At 40.7% G+C, this 19,655-nt stretch overlaps 1 protein-coding gene across 3 annotated transcripts in view; it reads right to left on the bottom strand.

Annotated features, from left to right (window-relative positions):
- Window positions 1–3,223: 3,223 nt before the first annotated feature.
- CNTNAP5 (contactin associated protein family member 5) overlaps window positions 3,224–19,655 on the bottom strand; it is a 300,020-nt gene continuing 283,588 nt past the window's right edge. For 2 of the 3 annotated variants that reach the window (XM_054210191.1, XM_054210194.1), the window contains 3 exons: window positions 11,242–11,460; window positions 5,867–5,938; window positions 3,224–4,847 (listed from right to left, as the gene is read on the bottom strand). In XM_054210191.1, the coding sequence (XP_054066166.1) occupies window positions 4,651–4,847; window positions 5,867–5,938; window positions 11,242–11,460 (488 nt within the window). In that variant the 3' untranslated portion in view covers window positions 3,224–4,650. Of the gene's footprint in view, window positions 4,848–5,866; window positions 5,939–11,241; window positions 11,461–12,946; window positions 13,066–19,655 lie in introns of those variants that run through there. The other variant, XM_054210193.1, reaches the window with a different exon arrangement.

Raw genomic sequence — 19,655 nt, 5'->3', positions numbered from 1 at the left:
AAACAAGGGTTTGGCTTACACTGTAAAAACTGAACAATTGCTAAATAGGATGGGTTAAGTCTGGCTCAATCGGGTTAAAATAAAGCAGAAAGAGAGAGAAAGTATCTCATGTTTGAATTTTGGCCATCAGTTTTAACTTAAATGTCAGGGGAATCTCATGACTGAACACAATCTCATAACACTAGAGCCCTAAATGGCTTGTTTTCACAGCTATGTTCACCCAGATGAGAATCCTGGTTTAGCCCATGTGAGTTAAAAGCCTGTCTTTTGTTTGACTTTGTTTTCACTACAGACATACTCTAAGTGCTGTGCCATGACAAGAAAAAGAGAAAAAAGAGTATGCCTTAAAAATTTACTCAAAACATTCACACTGTCTTGTCTCTAGTAAGTGAATAAGGACAGATTAAATACTTACTGCAAATTACATAGGTGACTTACTTAGGACCAACCTTTTATTTCCAAAAGAGAAATGGGACTCAATTTTCAAAGGTATTTAAATGTCTTGTAGTATTTTAAAACATTTCACAGCAAGGCAGAAGCAGAAATTCAACTGAAATTAATTTGAGTCAAGTGCTCATCTTGCTTAGTCACTTAAGCATTGATCCACATCCTCAGGAGACTGAACTCCTTTGAAAGTCCACATTGCGCTCAGGTGGCAGCCTAGGTCTCACTGAAATTAGTGGGATTTAGTTTTCTGACAGAAAGCCTTCATCTGTTTTCTGTAGCCCGACACCAGGGTTCTCAGACAGTCCTTATAGGCATCCAACTCAGAGATTGCATGACTAAATATCTTTATAAGCATGGCTGTTATTGGCTAAGTCATTTCTGGAAAACAGGAATTTGCAGTGCCTATATCCATATCTCAGTGACTTAGAAATTTCAGTGCCTAAAAAGCCCTGCCTAGCAAAAATAATTTCCAGAGGTTCCATACCAGGAGAAAAAAAGACTCGGTATCCTTCTATCAGCCCCCTACTTTTGTTTATGACACTTGTCTTGAGAGAAGGAAGAAAACCCAAAGACCTCCAAAAATTCTTTGACACCCTCAGGTTTTCCATTAAAATAATCACAGAATCACAGAATGGTTCGCGTTGGAAGGGACCTCAAAGATCATCTAGTTCCAACCCACCTGCCATGGGCAGGGACACCTCCCACTAGACCAGGCTGCTCAAAGGTTACTCAAATAAATCCTGTCATTTTATATACGAAAAGTATCTTCCCCCATGTTTACTGAAAAATGTTATCTAGAATGATAGCTAAAAGAAAAAAGGAAAGACCCCCAGATTTAAACAGCAATTTTAACAAAAATAGCAGAAATGGTCTGTAATAGGTAGGAAAAAAAGTCTAATTTGAACTGTGGAGAATGAAAGCAATTTTAACGCTGGTAGATTTTTGCAAAATTGCATTTCTTCTCTTTTTTAAAAAAAATATTTTTAATTCCCTTTAAGTGGTACTGAAGTAAATCTGATGACACCCTCACTAAAGAAAGCACTGCAAAAAAAAAAAGAAAGAAAAAAAAGAAAAAAAGGACTTAGTATTAGGATACTTCATACAGTATCTTTTAGCTACCTTTAAATAAGAATATTTGAAACACTGATTTAGAAATTTTAAATGGCAAGTCCATACAAATGTCTTCATTTGCCCAGCCCTGTAGCATGTAAATATTCACATCTCATTACATCCATAGGTATAGATGCACGTGTTTCTCTATACTCAGGTATGCATGTATGTATTTGCACATCTTTCTTTTTACAGACGCATACCAACACAGCTATATTTTCCAAGGAGTTTTACCAGCTTGGGCTATATTAAACGAGGAACAGGAAACACGGACAAACCACTTCCACTGTTTTGCCAGGTCTGGGTTTGCACATAGCGTTCCGCTTACACCTGCTCTTGGGGCCAGGACTGAGCTGCTAAACTGTATCTGAAATGTGTGCAGCAACACTAATAGCTACCTTTGGTGATGGGAACTTGACCCTCCTTGAGAAAGCTCAGCATCTTGCAGAATCAGGCCCTAAGGCGGCCGAAAGTAATTTAATTTAGTCACTTGAGAAATGAGAGGACTCTGCTTCATTGCTCGGTCTCCCTTTTCCAGCGACTCCACTGCTGGAGCTGCTTTGCGCTTTATTGTTGCACTTTGTAGTAATTTTGTTCCTGGAAACTAACATATAGGAAAGCAGAAGTATGATTTGTATCTGTTAGTTCGGCTAGAGAAAAATACGCGACTGTGGGCTTTCCCCTCCTTCCTATTCCATTCTCCATAGAGCCAATTAAGTCCATTAGGACTTCAGATATGTCTCACGCAGAGTCCCTTTCAGATAAGATGACTCAAACACGGGCAGAGGAGCCCGTGCGCTCGCTTATTCCTCCCCTACTGCCATGCTAAACAAAGCAGCTTTATGTGGGGGAAGGAATGAAGGGAAGGAGAAAAGAGAATTGCTTTGCCAGGATTTCACCACAAAAGATAAAGCGATGTACAGGGAACACAGCTAATGACTCCATCGTTACACATCTCATCATGCAGAAACACTCTCAAGTAATCATGTATCATGCAAACAGCCAGCACTGAAGCAAAAGGGCTGTTGTTGACCACGGTTAAGGAAGAATGGCACCAATACTAATTTCAATATAAACAGCTTTATAAGATCGCTCAGTCAGAGTTCTGAGTATGGGGCTGGCTTCACGTATTCCTCTCCATGTGAGAACGGTATCGTTCCAAGATTGCTTTCTCTTCGCTGGACACTACTTCTCATAAAGTCTTCCAAAAGAAGTGGTGAAGAATCACCATATCCACACTGTCATTTATTTGTTCTTCCTTGTCTGTCCCCTCCTCCCATCAAAAAAATAACCAGCTACATACCTTTGCAATGCACTGCCTGGAAAAATAGCACCTGTTGCACGTGTAACCCCATCTCTAGTTTGCTGTAGGTTGTTACCTCATACTGGGATTCTTTGATTTTAATCTATGTAAAAAGGATCACCACGTGGAAATCCCAGGAGGACTGCAGAACGGTGTAGGGGGCAAAGAAAGAGATTCACCTACACAATTAATTCTCTTGAATTAATTCTTATCCAGAGTATTGCAATAAATAGGATTATTTAATTTTTTCTTATCTGTTGGACAGATTCAACTCCTGTTGGAAACCTGCAAATCTGACAGCAAATTCTACATACTCTTCAGACGCCCTGTGAAGGCAGGATGTCACAAAGACACAAGCAGGGTGTGAAAAACCTCCTTTGGTGGGACTTCTCCATTCTTACCCTACCCTTATGATGTCTGTGACTGAAACGAAGGTCTTTCAGCCTCACACCGAAACCACGCAGCACGCGTAAAATGGGCAGGATTTGAGTCTTCAGTATTTTCCCAATCAGGAAAGGATAGAAGACTTTAGAAAGGAGAGGAGATGATTAATTCAAAGCAGAGTATTTGGGATCTTTTTTAACTTGTTACATTAATGTTCTTCCTTGTAAACAGGGTTGATTAAATTTTAACCTTTTTAGACATGACATCAGACCTCTCTCTATTTAGCTTTGGAGAAGATATTCCAATTTCTACAAACAGGAAATACCAATCAAACTTTCATGCAGTTTTGGGTTTTTTTTTAGTAGCTGGATTTTTTCTTTTTTAGAAGAACTGGCAGGAGGTGTGACTCATGTTTAAGATTAAACTATTTTTGTTTGTTTCTTGTACTTTTTCTTTGCCACAGCAGCAATAGTGTTTGACCTCAGTGTATGATAGCCCTCCATATGGCATGAACGGGTATATGTTGCATTTCTAACATTTCAGACAAATATAGAGCACCTAAGGCCTAGCAGCTTCCTAAAACCCTTGGAGATTCAAGCTACTATTTTCCATGCTTCAGCTAGAGTTATGCTAGAGTATGTTGGGTCTACATAGCCAGCCGTATGAGATGAAGGTGAAAGAAGTGCACGGGAATGACATTTATTGTTGATACATATATTGTTGGAAAAGTATTGATAAGCCTAAAAGTTACAGTAAAAGGACAGGAGGTCGGGGGAAGGAGCTTAATGAGGACAGTTTTATTTTTCCTTACCTCAGACCAGCTTCTCAACTGGTACAGATTAGTGTAAAACCAGTGAAATCAATAGATAATAGATCAATTCATATCACTTGAGAATTTGGCCAGTTCTATATGCTTGTTGAAAATGAGCCTGTAAAATTAATCAGGCGTTTTGGTCTCATTCTTTCCCTCTATCCTGTCCCAGTATCTGTAGAGCTACGTGTTCAGCTACTTTACCTCTACTTTACATAGTCCAGCTCTAGTGTAAAAGTGATGAATTAAATGGCTCCAGAGAAAAGCACAAACAAATGTAGAGACTTTGAAATATCCAGGAACCCACAGCAGAAACCAGGTGTGCGTGCGGATCTTATTTTGTGTAGGGTGGGATAACAGGTCTCTTGAGCTGCAGAAGTAACTGTGACTGCCAGGTTCTTGTGCAGAGAACGAGGTACTGTGATTGTTGTCAGTGTTTCCTGTGCAGGGCGGTCTTTTCCAAATGAAAAAGGAGTTAGCAAAAAAAACCTGAATGTTTAAAAAAAAATTACAAAAAGAAAAAAGGAAGGAAAGAATAAAGGAATAAAGGAAGGAAGGTTAGGGAAGTAAGAGTAAGAAGAAATTGCATTGTCCATCAGATGAAATATTCCCGTTTGCACTCGCTCACTGTGTTCTGCAAGTCAATGTCAGCTTTAAAGGAGCTCTCGAGGTTTTCTGGGTATTCCTTCTCCTTTGTCTGGCTACTTCGATGTGCTTGTTTGTGCTGATAGAGGAATCTGCTCATGATGGCAATGATGCAAAAGATGACGAATATCACAACTGCTATTACACCTGAAGAGAGGTAAAAAAGGAAGGACAGAAAGGGTTACCTCAAAAATACATTACCAATTCACAACAACTACTGGGTATCAGTTCGTCTCAGTCCATACACAATCATCTGCCTCTGTCATACTCTCCATGGTAGTTTTTAGTTCTATTTTGTCACCTTAAGTAAGACTTAAAGCAGCAAGCATTGATGGAATTGACCTTCTAATTTCAGTGAAATTCTGATTTCATTGGAAGTCAAGCTGGGTCAGTGTGTTTGCTTTTTAAAAAAGTAGATCTGTATGCTCATACAAATTCCTGCTCTGTCATATTTTCTTCTGTGTTATCTCTGGAAACCCTGCATAAGCCTTGTACACTTTGGTTTATAGCTTCTAGATATTATCGAAGGCAGCTCCCTACAGGGCATCCTATAAAATAAACAGACATAAATTGCCTTCCAGGTTGTTAAAGGAAAATGAAAACCATACATGAAGCTATGAGGACATCTTTCCCCAGTATATAAATGCTTCCATATGACCTGATGAATTACACTACACCACCAGCTTGCAAAGAGAGAGCTCAAGACATACAGGATATATGAGTATTGTGTTGAAGCTCTCATCAGGGTGGCATGTAAAACAACTACTAGTTACCTGGATCTTAGATCACGATCACACGGGATCAGCAAATGGTTGAGGTTGGAAAGGAGCTCCGGGGGTCATCTTGTCCAAATCCCCTGGCTCAAGCAGGCAGGTAGACAGACTTTGGTTATATTTTAGAAGACTCAGGTTCTTGACAATCCATAATGCCTTTTTGGGGGTAATATCCAACATCACGTGCCGCATCACTATTGGCTTAAGCCATAATGCAGCTGCCTATCTAGGTAGCTTGATACAGATATGTGCTAATAGATACAGCAAATACTAGACCTACATTAGATTGCAAGAAAACTTGAACTGGATTTTATGGGGCTCAGATTTAAAGTACCATAGATGTTTGCCTTGACAGAATTACTTTTCAATTGTAATCTTTAAAAATGAAGTTACCTCCAATCACAGCTGAATCACTTCTGACTGCATTGGTGAGAGGCTCTCTTTCATCTCTCTTCCCAAAAGGATCTGCAGTTGATTAAACAAAACAGGACTTATTTTCTGTATCAACTGTATTCATTTTATCCGTGACTTAGACAGAGGCATCCTCTTACCCTCCTAAATTCTAATCTGTTTTCAAAGGATGTGATTTGGGGGATTGAATAATCGAACCAGAAAGCTCTCTGAAAAATAAAGTGAGCTTGCAGGACAATTTTCTTGTACAACTTCAGGAGCAAAGTCTGTTAAGGGTATATTTAAAAGGAAACAGAAAGGCTCACACTAACATCTCAAAGTGTTGTCTCAGTTTATCGGTAGAAGAATCACAGAGACGTTTGAACTAGATAGTCCATTGGGAGCTTTTCTCAGTCAGAGATGGTTTTTTTTGTTAGGGTTTTTTTTTGTGTGTGTGGTTTTTTTTTTCATACCTAAGAAACAATAGCAGAAAGAAGCAAAAGGAAAGGAAGACTAGACAGATTTAGACCTGACCTATGTTTGTACATGCAGATATACAAGTTGAATTCAATCCCATAAAGACAAGCAGTCTCTGCTTGGGACAGCTCTTGGAAGGGATGTGTTTCTTTCCATTGCAGAAATGCAGTGGTCAAATTGGATTCAAAACTGAGAGGGGTCAGAAATGAATTCCTATATCAAAGGCTTCTCAATGTTGGAGCTCTCTTGCACCTTATCTATAAATGACTATTTGTCGAAACAGTGTACAAGCTGGCAGTTTCACCTTCGGGTCCAAAGCTGAGAGGGCAAGCCCTCCCTGAAGTCAGTGGAGTTATGGCAGTGTACCTGCTTTAGTCCTGCGTGTTTCAGAAAATGCTGTGTTTTCCACTGCTAGCTGAATCCAGCTTTTCTGCACCTCCACATCTTTTTCCTTTCAGCTCAGCCTCTCCTTTGAGGAGATTCCTATCTGTGTGTCCTTTACAGGCCTCCAGACTATCATACAGAGGGTGTACGGGGGAGTTATGGGTGACTGTCTCTGCTATATGTTATACTGCTTTTCCCAACTGATCTTTCCGATGCAAGAGGTGGAAGCCTAACTGAGAAATTCGGTGTTGCAAGGATTATTGTCATTGAATATCCTTGCCTTAGTAGCTGACTCAGCCACATTTTGGGATCTCATTGCTCAAGAAAATGTTTTTTTATTGAAACAATCAAAAATCTCATATTTGTGTATCAGGAGGTGCTGAGTTTGTAATGATGGTGGCTTTGGGCTATTCAGGTTGTTAAAAGGGGCGCTTTCTCCTTATTCTCCACATCACTGATACCAACCCCAAAGATGTGCAGAAGGCGTCAGCCTCAAAGGGGCTTTCATGTTTTAAAAGGTGTAACTCTACTGCTAGTTTTAAAGGTGGAAGGATTTCTCATCAAACACATCCATACTGAAAAGTTTCCCATATCTGCAGTTCATTGACTGAGCTACAGGCACAAAAGGGACTGCAGTACACCCACTATCAACGTGAATAGTAATTGCCAATGACAGTTTTGGACACTCCACTTAAGATCTATTCACAAGAGGCCCCTTGCTTGGATATTGGGTGCCTATAGTGATGTTGCCAAGAAACAGTCATGGCAGTGCTTCATCTCATTTACTGCATTTGTGGGACTGTAATGGGGACAAAATTGCTGTTTTACACATAAATACAGATAGTATCATAGAAAAGGTTAGGTTGGAAGGGAAATTTGGAGGTTATTTAGCCTAATCTCAAACCTTTAAGTCTAAACTCAAAGCAGAGCCAAATTCAAAGTTAGATCAAGGTTGCTCATAATTTTGTACATCATGGGTAGGTTCATCTCCTTTATTTTTCAGTATCTCAGAGTTAGTTATATAAATCAAAACTAGCAATTTAGGCTTTTTTTTATTTAGTTAAACAGAGGAAGAGAACCTACAGATACTATATATCCTAAGATGGCTGTCAAAGATGGACAGTGTGATTCACCTATTTCTTTCCACAAACTAGAAGAGGGGTGTAATAATTATTTTAGACTCAAGATGATTTAACTTTCAAGTAGTTTTGTGAGATATCTTCTACCCCAGCCCTCAGCTGGCGCCAGTGAAATCACTTACAATAAAAATTCACATCTGCTGAACATCAGTCTTCCTGTACTGGAGAAAAGTCTCCAGCTGGTATCTGGTGCATGGTATTAGTCAAGTAGAGTCATGAAAGGTTATTCACTATGTACGAAAAAAGCATGAAATTAAATTTCTACCTTAAAAATCACATACGATGTCATTCATGCCTAAAAGATTATGTAAGATCTGACACTAAATGCTGTTAAAGCTCCACTATTTTTTGCGACTGTTCCTAGAATTTAAGCACTGAAAGGAAACCACAACAAATGCTGGAGATCAGTTTCAGAATGAAGGCCAACAGACATAGGCCTTAAGAATTATGTTTTGCCTGAGAAATAAAATGAGGATACAATGGAGCAGATGGCATGTGACAGCAGAACCATCTCCAGTGGGAACACAATAAACTCTGAAGCCAAGGAAAAGCAATATCATGTCTCATATGAGACCTTAATGGGACATCCTCCTCCTTTTAGATAAAAATGATGGCATTACAGTGTGAAACACTGGAATTCACTTGGAAGCATCACTGGGTTCAGAAGGCCCCTCTGGAAATCATCTAGTCCAAATCTACTCAAATCAAGGTCTATTACAGCAAGTTTCTCAGAGCACTATCCATTTGGGTTTTGAATATATCCAAGGATGAAGACTTCACAACCTCTCTGGGCCTCCTGCCACCTTTGGTCCATCCCAATCTAGCATTTTTGATCTTGGAGGAGGTGATCCTTGAACCGGCTCTCCTGGACCCTTCTTCTCACCAGGGCTGTATCCTGGGAAATTCTTCCAAGCAGGTCCATGACCAGGTCAAAGATTGTTCTCCTTAAGTCTGGGGTTGCGGTCACGTTTTCTGCTTTTTTTCCTTCCTCTCAGGATCCTGAACTTCACCATCTCATAGTTGCAACAGCCAAGGCTGTCCCAGCACATCCCTGGGCAGCCCCTCCTTCTTTGGAAATATCAGACCCAGCACCATTAGCACAGTGAGACAGGGACTTGCACTCTTTGAGCTGCCTTTCAGAAGCAAAATTTTTCTGTGTAGTTTATGACCTATTAAAGTCTTTGGCATTTTTTACTTTAAATGCATGAAGCCCTGCTCTTCAGCTGAAGTAGACAGAGAGCTCAAGACACCACCATTCACACAGCTGAATCTGCTCTGGCAGTTACAATATTTTAATATATATATTTTTTTAAAAAAAAAGCATGCAGTAAAAGTCCATTATCTCTATGCCATCAGTGTAGAGTTCAGAATATCAAAACATCTACACTTGCCTCAGCAAGGGAGAAAGTGATTTGCAGATCTTTGTTAAATATCAAAAACACAGTAAGTCACCTTTCAGTTTGTGTTTCCTAATCAGAAAGAATGTGTATGGATAACTGAGCCGTGAGTGAATGGATTTCATTCCATATCTGTCTGCTAGGAAACTTTCTTGAAGACAACAAGTATTGCTCTCTGAAGGGAAGAGCTTCAATTGTTTTCAAGTTATAAATATAGAAAGCTTTTTTTCACACATTTAAAGAGAGGTTTCCTAGAGGGCTTTTTTTGTTGTATCTGTACATTAGAAAATCGAAACAGACATGTACAGTCAACTTTGAAGTTTATTTTTCTTCTCAGACACTCAATAATAAGAAATTGGGAACTGATGAATTGAGATATGAGCAGTAAATTTGAAAGTTAATCCTTAACTCTGTCTTCTTTTTATTTCTTAAAATGTGTCCTTTCCATGTATAAATGTAATTCTCAAGCACATCTATACAAAGTATAATTTGCTACAAATTGGAAATTTTTTTTTAACAAGAATCTACCGCCCAGTGCTCTTACTATAGCCCATAAAGATATGAAATCTTCAGAACTAAATTCTTCTAAAGATCTTATTCAGGCTTTAATCAAATCCAGTGTGAACAGTGAGGCAGTAGTGCCAGTTAACTCATCATCTTGAGAGGAAATCATATTTTAAAGCAGAGAGTGACAAAGACAGGAACGAGCTTTTGTAAGAATTCTGCATTTCTGATGTAACAGTGCTTAACCTTGACAATAGAGTGCAGCTGATTGTAAGCTTTAAATATGTAAGTCCAAAGATGCTACACTCTGCCCTGTGTTCTGTCCTGCATTTAGATCATCGAGGTGACAGATCACAGGGCAAGGAGTTCACATTTTCAGTATCATTGCCCATTCGGTATTTACGAGACACATTTCTTCTGTGCGTCAGAGCAGATACTTCAGACAACTCTGGGCAGTGAGAAGAAAGTTGGGGGGTGGGGAGAAGCACACACACACTGGCAGCCGCTCTCCACAGAGTAATCAGCAGCCTTCTTCCCTATGCAGAATGCTAATAGCATCATTTGTTTTCTGCTGAATATCTTAGGGAGAAGCTGCAGGAAATGGGGATTTGATGCAAGTACAAATGTCAAAGGAATCATATTATGATCTAAATCAGAATTTTATTAGTTATCAGAAAAGAGATGGGTCAAGGGGCAAAAAATAGCCCGTAATTTGTACCCCTTTCTGGTCGTTAAGAATTCTGCCACATCCACTGGTGACTAAAGCAGTAACTTGATTGCCCCTGTTCCTGGTGACAACGCTTCCAGCTGCCACGAATTTCCTTCTCTGCATACAAATTCATATATGCAAAATACTTAAGATTCCCAGAGGACAGTTTCAGGATTGCAAAAGATAAATGAACTATTGGGATCATCTTACTGGTACCGCTCAAGTAGTGCTTCTTCTTAGCCTGAGAGAATAAAGTACGAGCATTCAATGGAAGTCACGCACATGCGTCAAGGGGTTTGTACAAGGAGTTTGTGTTCATTTCTGCTAGGGTGGGAACAAATTCGACTTGTTTGCTGTATGACTCCTATTGCTTCATCACCACTGGGATACGGAATCTATGTAACATTTATGTTCTCCTTTGAGATCTGCAATACTGGAGCTATCTAAAGGGGACAGGAATGGCAAACCAGGTGCATAACCGTACTTCCAGTGCTGTTTCCACTATGGCTTTGGGACTTCCTTTGTTTGTCCTAAGTCATGTTTTAGGCAATCCAGGAACTTAGCCTGAAAACTTTGGTTTAGTACAAGGACTTTTAAAGGGGCCTTGGGTAATCCTAATGCCCATCCTCAACACTTCTAATTCTGAGAAAAAAGGCAACTTCCCAGTTCCAATATTTACACTATCACAGTTGCATTACAGCACAAAGGAAGGAAATCTCACTCTACAGTATCCTTTAAATTCCCCATTCCCCTCTTGGCAGCACATACCTGATGAGGAATATATCGTGGTTACTGTGTTCACATCAGCTTCCATTATGGATGCACAGCTGGATTCAGTCAAGGAGCCTTTGACAGTCACAGGAGCAACGCTGGGATGGCGTAAGGCAGCTTTCAGGGGTGCAATGTGGTTGTACTGAACAGAGGACAGGCATCCAGTGAAACCATAGGCATTTGCCTTTGAGACCTCAGGGTCCAGTGACAAACTATCTGTAGTACAACAGAAAAACACTCCAGGAATTATCTATTTTAGGAAAGCATTAAAAAAATGAATCCTTTTTTGCCTTACCCACCCCTTTTACTTCTCTTCATCCAAACTCAACTTTTTGGGTTCTGCTTCAGCAGCCTACAAGTTCTACCTGGCCTGACCCATGAGTGTCCCATCTCCAGTCCTTCCTCTACCATGCTACTTATGTTGAATCCAGTTGGCATAAAAGCCTCCATTGTGCTTTTTTCCTCATCCATTTTCTCTACTGTCTGGACAATATCTAACACATCATAGGTGCTAACTATGCCAATAACAATATCAATAATAAACAGGAAAAATAGAAACATTGAATATCACACGATCCTGGGGATGATGGTCTTTAACTTTTTTTGTATCTGTTAACACCATGAGTTTCACAGATACGGACATTCAAGGCATTCTACCTCCTCCAATTTTTTTAATGAAGGAGCCTGCTCTCTATTGTCTATTATACAATGCTCCCTGTGGCCTAATATTGAATGGCTTGCTAATACAGGCTTCCACCCTTCTTCAAGAGTTTATTTTTCAAGTTATTTTCCTGATGCACCTAATCACGTTACGTTTTTATTATCAGAGTTCCTCAGAGTCTTCCTAGTTATGAGCAAAGCTCTCACTCTGCAAGTCCCATTCCACTAATAAAATAAAAAGCAAAACTATACCCCTTTTTATCTAAATCAAAATCAAACCAAATATCTCCATGCTCTTTTCCGACTTGAAGATGAAATAACGCAATTAATTTATTTGTTGGTCTGTGTTCATTTAAATTTCACAAAGAGAAAGCCAATTCAAAGGTGTTTTTTATTTAGTTCCAAATGTTTTAATATCAAAGATTGTTTGTAAAAGTCAGTCAAGGACAGAGAAGCCATCTCCTCTTTCCTCCAAGCTCTCATTTATTTACTTTCCAGAAATCAAAATTCATACTGCTCAGAAGTCTGTAACATGATGCACCTGATATCTAGGGCAATCAAACAAGAAAAAAACCCCACAAATGCACACATATATAGTATCAAAACTTGCCCAAAGTCTTAAAAATTACCTGCTAATGAAAAAACATGTAGCATTGAAAGTTTTGGAAATAATTCCAATGACATTGGAAAATAAGGATTCCCAGCTTTTCAAGTTTATTTTCAAAGCTTGAAAGAGTAAAATGGTAAACTTTAAAATAAGGTCCAATTAGTCCACTAGCATTCAAATACAATGATTTTACAAGCTCTCAGCCAAAAGGATTTAGGAAAAAGGCAGACCTTCTCTTACAACTGACATATTTACCTGAATTACATAAAAGTCTTTTACTTATAAGAAAATACAGAGAAATCTCAAAATGAGCCCAAAATCACACATTCTTTTGATGCTCAAGATCTGTGACTGTTATGTCGTGCAGTCAGAGGGAACTAGCCAAGACGGATTTCTAACTGTGTTTGAACATCTTCATGGAACTATAACGTGGAAGAGTTTGGCTGCTTCTCAGCAAAGCAAGGTGTGGTGTGAGCTTGCTCTCCAAGGGGTCTTACAGGTGAGATGCTCAGTCTGCAGAGCTGTCATGAGGACAGCCTCTGGGCTGTAAGTAACTGCACGAAAGAGAGATGGGAAGGGAAACAGTGAGGCTTTGCCACTGGAAAATCTGTAGCCTTACAGAGGTTCACATTTCCTCTTCTCAAAGTGTGTAGGAATTGGACGCATTCAGGTTTTTAATGAGATTTTAGCAGGACTGTTATGAAGCAGACGAAGAATTCTTTCCCATTTTCTGCAAGAAGGCTTATATGAAACTAAAAGACTGATTTACAGTATTTGCCATCTTTGTTGAATTTATAAAACCCTTTGTAAACATTCCTACTCTCAGCCTTTCCTGTTTTCTTAGCCCTGACACAAAAGGTGGATTTGTTGTATCTTTTAGACATCAGGCAATCTAAATTGCTCTGTTCTGCCCAATGTGCAAAAGGTAAAGCCTAAGAAATAATGAATTCCTTTTTCATGGTACAGTAGTTTGAAAAGTCTAAGATACAGTACTTTTTGAAGGCTTTTTTTAAAAAGTCAAATTAAGGGCCAATTCCAGGAGTCTTTTGTCAAAGTAAGCTTTGCATGAACGAGAAGTAGGGGATTTGTTGTTGAAAGGCTTTGAAATTTGATAAAAAAGAAATCAAAGAACAAACCAAAACCAACCCCAGAGTCCTCTGGTAAAAATCCCACGTGCACAGATAGTTTGCTTTATTATATGGCTTTAGATGCATGCCTTATGCCTTTCAGAAAGAGGGGCTTTCACTGTTCTCAACAAGAGACATGCATGTCAATGACTTGTGCTGCCCTCTGAATTCTTGAGTGGATAATGTAAATCCGTGATTACAACATGGTTACCTCTGTGAAAGGCTTATTAAAGGCCACTCTGTCACTTAAAGTCTTTAAATCCCAGTAAAGTGTTTTTCCAAAAGATATTTTCACTACATGGCACAGTGCTCAGTAAGAGAAGCAACTCGGTGAAGTTCCAAGGGCTGTGTTGAAATAAGGTCATACGAAACATCCATGGGCTTCCTCTGACCTGGTTACACTGTGAATCTTTCCACGCGTTTGACTGGCCTGGAAAATCACACTGAATTGCTGCTGATGACTCAGTTTGACCTGACATTTTAGCATTGCGTTTCTGTTCTCGGTACTGGAGACCGAGTTACTTTGGATGATTTCTACATGGCGAGTAAGAAGGCAATCTTTTTTGGCTTTTGAGTTCGCCCCAACTTAAGTTTGCCCATATTTTTTGGAACTAGTTTTTAATCTTTGTCTGCTGAGTTGTGCGTAAGTTGGTCTGGCTTCTTGGTCTGGCTTCAGCTTCTAGCTGCCCCCTGGAACCTGTCTGCAATGTCACAGCTCAGTAACTTTTGTGTCAGTTTTGCTTTCCTGTTTTCACTATATTTGCGATGGTTTTCTGTGATAATGAGGATTAAGTCTTAACATGTAGTTGCATTTCTTAAATTTTATTGATTCTATCAACACAATTTATGTGCTGATTCCTTCCTGTTCACCAAAACAGACATCCTGTTCCACTGCTGTTTCCTTGTGCACCTCCTGCCATATACAACACACTTGTTCTAAGATATCACAGAATCACAGAATCACGTAATTTTCAGAGTTGGAAGGGACCTCTAGAGATCATCTAGTCCAACTCCCCTGCTAAGGCAGGATTGCCCAGAGCACATTACTCAGGACTGCATCCAGGCAGGTCTTGAAAGTCTCCAGAGAAGAGGACTCCACAACCTCCCTGGGCAGCCTGTTCCAGTGCTCTGTCACCCTCACTGTAAGGAAGTTTTTTCTCATATTTGATCGCAACTTCCTATGTTCCAGCTTGTGCCCGTTACCCCTTGTCCTCTTACTGGGAACCACTGAAAAGAGTCTGGCTCCATCCTCCTTAAACCCACCCTTTAGATACTTGTATGCCATAATAAGGTCTCCCCTCAGCCTTCTCTTCTCCAGGCTAAAGAGTCCCAGCTCTCTCAGCCTTTCCTCATAAGGGAGATGCTCCAGTCCCTCAACCATCTTTGTTGCCCTTCGCTGGACTCTCTCCAGCAGTTCCCTGTCTCTCTTGAACTGGGGAGCCCAGAACTGGATGCAGTATTCCAGTTGCGGCCTCACCAGTGCAGAGTAGAGGGGGAGAACGACCGCCCTTGACCTGCTGGCCACACTCTTCCCTATGCAGCCCAGAATTCCGTTGGCCTTTTTGGCAACAAGGGCACATTGCACTTTACTGTCTACCAAGACCCCCAGATCCTTTTCTTCAGAGCTGCTTTCCAGCATGTCCGCCCCTAACCTATACTGGTGCCTGACATTCTTCCTCCCCAGGTGCAGGACCTTGCACTTGCTTTTGTTGAACCTCATTAGGTTCTTCTCTGCACAGCTCTCCAGCCTGTCTAGGTCACGCTGGATGGCAGCACGGCCCTCTGGGGTGTCGGCCACCCCACCCAGTTTGGTATCATCAGCGAACTTGCTGAGGATACACTCTGTCCCCTTGTCCAGGTCGTTGATGAATATGTTAAACAATACTGGTCCAAGTATTGACCCCTGGGGGACACCACTGATTACAGGCCTCCAACTCGACCCTGCTGCATTAATCACAACTGTCTGAGTCCCGTCACACAGCCACCTCTCAATCCACCTCACTGTCCCCTCGTCTAGTCCACATTTCCTCAGTTTCCTAACGAGGATGTTATGAGAGACCGTATCAAAAGCCTTGCTGAAGTCAAGGTAGATGACATCTGCTGCTCTCCCCTCATCCAGCCAGCCAGTTATAACATCACAGAAGGCTATGAGTTTGGTCAAGCGTGATTTACCCTTGGTAAATCCACATTGACCACTTCCAATAACTTCCTGCTCTTGAACGTGCTTGGATATGACATCCAGAACGAGTCGCTCCATTACCTTTCCAGGGACAGAGGTGAGACTAACTGGTCTGTAGCTCTTTGGGTCCTCCTTCCTGCCCTTTTTGAAGACTGGAGTGATATTGGCCTTCCTCCAGTCCTCAGGCACCTCTCCTGTTCTCCATGAGCTTTCAAAGATGATGGAGAGTGGCCAAGCAATAACATCTGCCAGCTCTCTAAGCACTTGCGGGTGCATCTCATCAGGGCCCATGGACTTATGAATGTCCAGTTTGGCCAAGTGGTCTCTAACCTGATCTTCCTCTACTGGGGAAGACTCTTCCTCTCTCCAGACCTTACCCCTTGCCTCCAGGGCCTGGGACTCATGAGGGACAGCTTTAACAGTGAAGACTGAAGCAAAGAAGGCATTCAGTAACTCTGCCTTCTCTGTGTCTTCCACCACCAGGGCGCCCATCTCATTCGTTAGTGGGCCTACATTTTGCCTAGTCTTCCTTTTTCTATTGATATACTGGAAGAACCTCTTCTTGTTATCTTTAACCGTGGTGCCCAAGATGAGTTCTGCTTGAGCTTTGGCCCTTCTAATTTTTGCCCTGCATAGCTTCACTACATCTTGGTATTTTTCATAAGTAGCCAACACCCTTTTCCAAAGATCATAAAGTTTCTTTTTTTTCCTGAGGTCCAGCCAAAGCTCTCTATTTAGCCAGGCTGGTCTACTTCCCTGTCTGCTCGTTTTTGGGGACTTGGGGATGGCCTTCTCCTGAGCTTTTACGAGTTCCTCCTTGAAGTAAGACCAGCCTTCCTGGGCACCTTTGCCCTTCAGGACTGTCCCCCCAGGGACACTCTCAACCATGCTCCTAAGCAGGCCAAAGTTCACCCTTCGGAAATCTAAGGTGGCAGTTCTGCTGGCTCCCTGCCTTGCTTCACCAAGAATCGAAAATTCTATCATTTCATGATCACTCTGCCCAAGACGACCTCCAATCTTTACATCCCCTACAAGACCTCCTCTGTTAACAAGCAGCAGGTCCAGTAGAGCACTCTCCCTAGTTGGCTCCCTCACCAGCTGTGTTAGGAAGTTGTCTTCCACACACTTCAGGAACCTCCGGGACTGTTCCCTCTCTGCTGTGCTATATTTCCAGCAGACATCTGGGAAGTTGAAGTCCCCAACAAGAACAAGGGTGAGCGATCGCGAGACCTCTGCCAGCTGCTTATAGAATATTTCATCGGCCTCTACATCCTGGTTGGGGGGTCCATAACAAATAAGTAAAACAATTTTAAGTCTTAATATCTCCATAACGGGGGAGTAATTTTCATCATAAATAGAATTCTGCTGGACTTCTCAAGGACCAAGCATTAAGCTGCTCAGCAATGTATCAGCAAATTGACATAGTAAACGACAACTAATATGACAGGTAATTGGACTCAAAGAGAAATCAAAAGTGTTATTTGCATGCAGGGACAGTGGCTCAAACGACCTTTTTTCTAAAGATATCACCGTGGAACATGAGATGATAAACATTATCCAAATCTTTTTGCTGTTTCTTTATAAGCATTAATTTCATGTCACTCAGAAACTTAAATGTGAGGGAGTCCAAAGTTTACTTGTGTGCCCACTTACATCCAGGAAGGCCCATCATGGATTTCCTTAATCAAAAGTTATTTTTAACATCAGTGAGAGCAGACATAGCCTGTTTTAAATGTCTGTGGCCTAATTAATTAATTATTCTAAGTGAATTGCTAGTAGAAGCACAAAGGGTAATTTAGTCTGCATGCTGAAGCACTGGTTATCTTTTTTTTTTTTTTTTGAGTCTGAGAAATAGAAAGGTGATTTTTGTGGAAGTTAAAGTGTGTCCATCACCTCATTTTGCCAAGGTCCTGAACAGCACTGGCCAGATTACTTCTTGGACATTGTCACTAGACTTGAGTCCCTGACCTTGAAGTAAAAGACTCTTGTAGTCTCCACACTGCACCTGTATCAGAAGAGTTGATTAGCAGGTAACTGTGTGGTTACCTCGAAAAATATGCTGTTACGTCCTTCAGCAACCTTAGTAAACACTGCTGATGCTAATCATTAATTTAGAAAGGGCAGAAAGCACATTTAGGATTAGACTGGATCCCACAAAAAGGCATCTTCGCAATAAGCACATTTCCTGGTGTGAGCCTGCCACAAAGGCAGTGAACAACAGAAATTTTTCCTGGTTAGAACCATTGAGCTCAACCAGTTTGGCTCTCGCTGAAGAAAAGGATGAGTTTGAACTGGAGACAGGCTCCAGGCGTTCAATGCACCTTCAAAACAATTCTGAAAAAGCAAGAGAGAACAAGAACAAAGTAAAGGTAATTTTTCTCACAAGTTTTCCCAGGAATGAGGAGAATGCACCAGGATTTGCTTGCCGGCAATTGAGCATTTTGTGCCAAGTGGAACATTTGAGAATTTTTGTTTCATTAGGTTTAGCGTAGATAATTTCAGACATGCATTTAGTATGTTTCCTTAAAGACAGTTTGTCACCGAAAATGAAGCACTGCTTGGAGTTGCAATGTGAAATTTGTTACATGTCACCGTTTTTGACATTTGAATCCTAATCTGTCACAACACAGCCAGCTCTATGTGATTTTGCATGGGCTCAAAATATAATCTATAAAAAGAAAATATGCAAGAAGATGGAGAGATGATGTGCAAAGAATGCATGGTTTTCTCAGGAGTAGACAGTTAAAATCAACTCAAGTAGCAAGAATTCAGACTAAAAATAAAATTTCCGGATAGAAGTAGACGACCTTGGACACTTATTTAGGCAGTATTATCATCAAGAAAACTGGGATTTAAGCATGGTGTTATGATCATATGGTAAATGATACTGCTGGGGAAAAAGTGAATAGATTTGGTCTCTTTTTGATAGACACGATGGCATTATCGGCTTAGACCTTGGATTGCTTGAAGTGCCTGGGGTAGTCAAACTTTGCTTATTTTAACTGCTGCCATCTTGGTCCCAAATGCCTCTCCTCTTTTACCCTAAGCAGTCATTTCCATTTTCCTTACTTCTTTACTAGGCTACTAGGAGGAAAACCAATTACTTTTAAAGGTGCCCTATAACGCACCCAAGAGGTCTTTTCCCGGGGTATGGTCCTTTTAAGAAATAGGTATTTAGAGCAAGAAGAGCATGCAGTAAAGAACCAAATGAGTCCAGACAATATCTCTTGCAACCATTGCTGTATTGTTTAAAATACTAAAGCACAATATTCTGAGATTATGACTTTATATTTCTCAAGCAAGTTGTGATCTTGTGAGCTGAAAAAAGGGAATGACTTTCCATCAAAAAACTGAACTTAGGTCTTTTCCATAGAAAATCTCTGAGATCAGAGAATTACAGAATAATTTAGGTTGAAAGACACCTCTGAAGGTCATGCCGTTCAATTCCTTGTTCAAAGCAGAGCCAGCTTCACAGTTAGGTCAGATTGCCAATAGAGCTCATGTGGTTAAATACAGCAGTATGATCTCTGCAAGGAGTATTTAAAGTAAATGAACTGGGACTCCGGTTAAGATTTCACTGAGGCTTTGCCATGAAGTGTATGACCCACTTGGGGCCCGAATCCAGTACTCACAAAAGTCCATGGAAAAACTCCCACTGATACTGATGAGCTTTGGACGGGTCCTTTTGTGTCTTGCCTCTATATTTATGAAGTAAAAATGACAACAAACTACAGGATAATAATATTTTCTATTGCTGTTGGATACGGCAAGGATGAATTCAACAAACGTCTGTTGGCTACTTGAATGCTGCTTCTTTTTACTCCCTTGTCTTCAAAGC

This window comes from Rissa tridactyla, chromosome 7 (assembly GCF_028500815.1).
Source record: "Rissa tridactyla isolate bRisTri1 chromosome 7, bRisTri1.patW.cur.20221130, whole genome shotgun sequence".
NCBI classification, from domain to species: domain Eukaryota; kingdom Metazoa; phylum Chordata; class Aves; order Charadriiformes; family Laridae; genus Rissa; species Rissa tridactyla.
This window is presented reverse-complemented; position numbering and strand designations above follow the sequence as displayed.